General features: G+C 41.9%; 1 protein-coding gene across 2 annotated transcripts in view; it reads right to left on the reverse strand.

The window, feature by feature from the left end:
- F5 (coagulation factor V) overlaps positions 1–4479 on the reverse strand; it is a 66694-nt gene that overhangs the window by 59761 nt on the left and 2454 nt on the right. For both annotated transcript variants that reach the window (XM_023708637.1, XM_023708638.1), the window contains exon 2: positions 2915–3006. In XM_023708637.1, coding sequence (XP_023564405.1) covers positions 2915–3006 — 92 coding nt within the window. The remainder of the gene's footprint in view (positions 1–2914; positions 3007–4479) is intronic.

Consider the following 4479-nt stretch of genomic DNA (forward strand, 5'->3'; position numbering starts at 1 on the left):
TCTTGCCAGGGAAGCACTTACTCTACTGAGCCATCTCCCCAGCCCGCTAAGAATATTCTTTACAGACATCTCAAACCCCAAATCTGGACACAGAGCTGCTCTCTTGGTCTCAAATACATCTCCACTCTTCCTAATACTTTGGCTTTCCAAGGTCCTACTCTTTTTTATTTATTTATTTTTTCAGCTATCAATGTGGGAAGACATTGTGGCCACTAGACTGGAGATAGGTCTCCTATGTCCCACTGTAGCCTCTTTTCATAGTTTTTCTTTGTCACTGTGCTACAACTATTTGTAAGTCATTTCCAGTAGCCAGGTGGCTCCTAGAATTCAGAGTCCAGGCCTTGCTCTTTTGTAGCCCTGAGTCTATAATGTAATTGTTCTCAAAACAGGTTTTTTTGAAAAAGAAAAGAATATTTGAAAGTATATTTACTTAAAGGATAAGTGAATATATAAATGATGGAATATAGGTATGTAGCTATCTACAAAAGATACATATGATCTACTGGAAGTATGATTAATAACTGTAATAGCAAAGGTCATAATAATGTAGCTAATCTGTTTTTTTAAAATGTATGTGGTATAGGGCCTCACTATGCAGATCAGACTCAAAGTGATCCTCCTGTTTTCAACCTCCCCAGCGCTGGGATTACAGACCTGTGCCACCACACCTGGTCTTGATGACTGGCTCAGCATGCCTGGGGGTGGGGTCTGGGCAGCACAAGGTACTGGGAATTGAACCCCAGTGACTGTGCTTGCCTAAGTAGGTGCTTAGTCCACTGAGCTATCTCTCTGGCCTTTATGTAGCTAACTTATATTGAGTGCTTATTATGTGTTTGTACTCTTGTAAGTACTTTGTATGTTAACTCAGTTGATCTTCACAACATCCCTAACAAGTAGGAGATAGTTTACTCAGTACTGGAGGCAAACAGAAGAGGTAGAGTTGTTCCTGCTGTGAGTGGGTAGCAATTAGTGCAGCTTCAGAAAGGACATCGATCTGGGTAGGGAGGTGCAAAAGCACTGTGGTGGTGGAGGATGGAGCCTGGGGGAAGAAGGGCCAGTGGGGAAATGGAGAAGAATGGCTAAGGGGTCAGAAGGAAACCAGGGGAAGTGACAGTAGGCCAAGCAGGCAGAGATTTTCCAGAAAGGAAAGTGCTAAGCATCTCAGGAATGGTGAAAGAACTGGAGAGGAGTGGGGGGGGGGCACCTCAGGGATCATCAACACCCTTTTAGGATAGTAATTTTAGTGCACTAGTCACATTAAAATAGAGGGAAGGAATGCAAGGAGAGGATGTAGGAAGGACGGAAACTGAGAAAAGGAAAAGGTGAGTAGGGTCAAGGTGAATTTATTTTTTCCTCTCCAAATATAGGGATTTACCTGAACATACATGGCTTTTGATTTGCTGACTTTTTTATTTCTGGTCCTGGGGACTGAGCCCAGAGTTTTGCCTGCAGCTACATCTCCAGCCTGTCCTGTCTTGTCTTGTTTTGTCTGTGTATTTCTGTCTCTGTCTCTGTCTGTCTCTCTCTTCTTGTGTCTCTGTCCATCTGTCTCTGTCTCTGTCTCTCTCTGTCTGAAGGTCTGTCTGTCTGTCTGTCTCTCCCTCCCTCCCTTCCTCCCTCCCTCTCTGTCTGTCTCTCTCTTTGTCTGTATCTCCCTTTCTTTGCGTCTCTGTGTCTGTCTGTCTGTCTGTCTGTCTCTCACTCTTCCTTTGAGACAGGGGCTTGCTAAACTGCTAAATTGTCCAGGCTGGGCTCAGATTTCCAATCCTCTGGCCTCAGCCTCTCAGACTTCTGGGATTGTAAGCCTATACCCTTAAGTGTGCCTTTACTATTAATTTGTGACTGAAGAGAAGTTGAGGAAAGGTTGCAGATTGTAGGTGATCATTAGATGTGGGATACTGAGGGGAATAGGAAAGGTGGAGGGTTAGTATGGGAAAGATGACAGGTGTGAGGCCCTGGAGAGGGCAAGAGTGAGTGAACTACTGACAAAAAGCCCCAGCTGGAGTTCTCTTTTGGTCGCCTCTGTCATTCCTATGAAATATTTTCCCAAAGTTAAGCTCCTAAAATCCTACTCAATTTAGTTTCTTTGATTAAGGTTAAGGTGACACAAAATGAAAGTATTTTCTTTAAAATTCACAGCTCTTTGGTTCCTCACACTAATCAGCAGAGGAGACGGGAAAGGGAGCGTCAAAGAAGCACAGTACATAGTCCCTTTGCCTAAGTCTAGGCAGGCAGATGGAAACAGAACCTGACGCTGTTAAGGCCCACTGAACTGGAACCCAGGCCCCAAGAAGGCAGGGTCGGGGTCTGTGTGGTCCACCGTGGCATCTATAGTACCAAATTCAATACTGTGGCACAGTGCAGTGCACAGTGGCCTCTCGGATGAATGGCTACAGACTCAGTCAGCAACCATAGTCCTCGTGTCATGTCCACTCCATCTTTTGATTTTTGTCCTTACTGCAGGCCAAACCCAGGATCTTCACACTGAACTACATCACAAGCCCGTTTTTACTTTTTGAGACAGGGTCTCACTAAGTCACTAAATTGCCTAGGGTAGGCCGGAACTGTGATCCTCCTGTGTCAGCCTCCCAGAGTGCTGGGGTGACAAACTTGTACCACCATAAGTCTTGTTTAACTATGTTGACCAAGATTAAATACCCTCACTGGCTTCGTGGATAAGTGACCTGTGTGGTTTCGCAGGGTCCCATGTACAGAAGGTCCACCATTTGGCTTAATGTAGTACTATCACCGATTAAAATTTTTCGACAATATGAACGCAGGGCCCCACTTTCTCACTGTGCATACATTATATAGCCAACAAGTGCTACAAACAACACACAAAGGATATTTTAGATACAAATGAATACCATATTATACATAGAAATTTATCTTTAAAAATACACTTTAGGCTTACCTGAAATGTTAGATCGTGGTTTTTCTTTCTTAAAATATGGTTCATACTCTCTGTAGACAATTTTCTTAAAAGAAGGTGTCAAAGGATTCAAACTAGAAAAAAAATGCAAAACCTAATTTGAAAGATGTATATAACATGTATTCATATTACAAAAAAGTAGATTCCTCACATCCTGACTTCTATAGAAAAACTATTTTTTATTATATTTCAGAAACATAAGGTTTGTAAATATGAAATTAAGTAAAATAAAGGCTAGAATTATTGTTTTCTTTAAAAAGTATGTTGTGATAAGCAAACGTTTTTTCACAGATTTAGGCTGTGCTCATACTGTTTCTCAGAATCAATTTTCTAAAAAGGAACCTAAAATCATAGTGTGAACTCAAACTTTAGGTTTTAAGTGATTAAAAGTATGAACAAATCATTTACAAGTAAATACATGTGCTATTTTAACGTGGTATCCATGGTGCCACAATAGAGTTCTGTCGCAGAGAGAGCTATCATATATAGTTTTTTTAAAAATGCCTAACTTGGGCTGGGGAGATGGCTCAGTAGAATAAGCACTTCCCTGGCAAGTGCAAGGGCCTGAGTTCAATCCCCTGGTTTCGGGGAAAAAAAAAAAAAAAAAAAAAAAGCCTAACTTGCAAAATGCAATTTTAAGTTCCTGGAAAACATCATAAATTAATATAAATTAATATTGATTTGCTTAGCTTTATTTCTGAGAGAATGAAGGGAGCTAGCTTGTAGAGTAAGGGCTGGAAACAAATGAAGAAACTGTATAGGAAGATGAAGTGATTTTCTAAGACAATACAGCTCACGGATGACCATGCCCATCATTTCTTCTCTGTCCCACCCCGGGTAAACACAGAATCTTAATAACTATGGTAGTATATTGTTCAGGAATGACAGAAACCAGGAAGGAAAGCTTTTCAGCTTGGGCCCCTTGCCAATGCTCATCTTGCCTTCCTCATTGGGTGAAGACTTGCTGATACAATACACTGTTAATAGCTATGATCCTTGTGTCAGATTCATTCCATCTTTTGATTTTTTTTCATTACTGCATGTCAATCCCAGGATCCTCATCTGGGTTTGCTCATCTTTAACTTTGTGTCCTTTGACCGCCCCATCACCTCCACTACTCCCACGTGATAAACACAATATGCTATAAGAAAGCCCTCCAAGGCATATATGTTCTATCCATGAACAGGCAGCATTAATGTTGGAAAGAATATAATTTTCTTTGGGGTTTTAGTTAATGGAAGTCCCCTAAGGGTATGAGTATTACTTAGAATTGAAATGCAATATCTAAAAATTATTATTTATGAGACCAGCCAAATAGCTCAGTGCATTAAAGCACCTGCCAGCAGGCACAGGTGCAGGGGCTGGGGGTTCCCCGGGCCTGAAGTGCTGGCCCCGTCCCCAGGTGTGCTGTGAAGGCAATTGAGATTGGGTGTGGTGGCACGCGCCTGTAATCCCAGCATTTGGGAGGCTGTGAACAGGCAGATTACTATGAGTCCATCTAGTAGTGAGACCATGAACACCCTGTAGACCCTTCCCTAAAATACAAA

This window comes from Octodon degus, unplaced genomic scaffold (genome assembly GCF_000260255.1).
Source record: "Octodon degus isolate 3935 unplaced genomic scaffold, OctDeg1.0 scaffold00423, whole genome shotgun sequence".
Taxonomy (NCBI): domain Eukaryota; kingdom Metazoa; phylum Chordata; class Mammalia; order Rodentia; family Octodontidae; genus Octodon; species Octodon degus.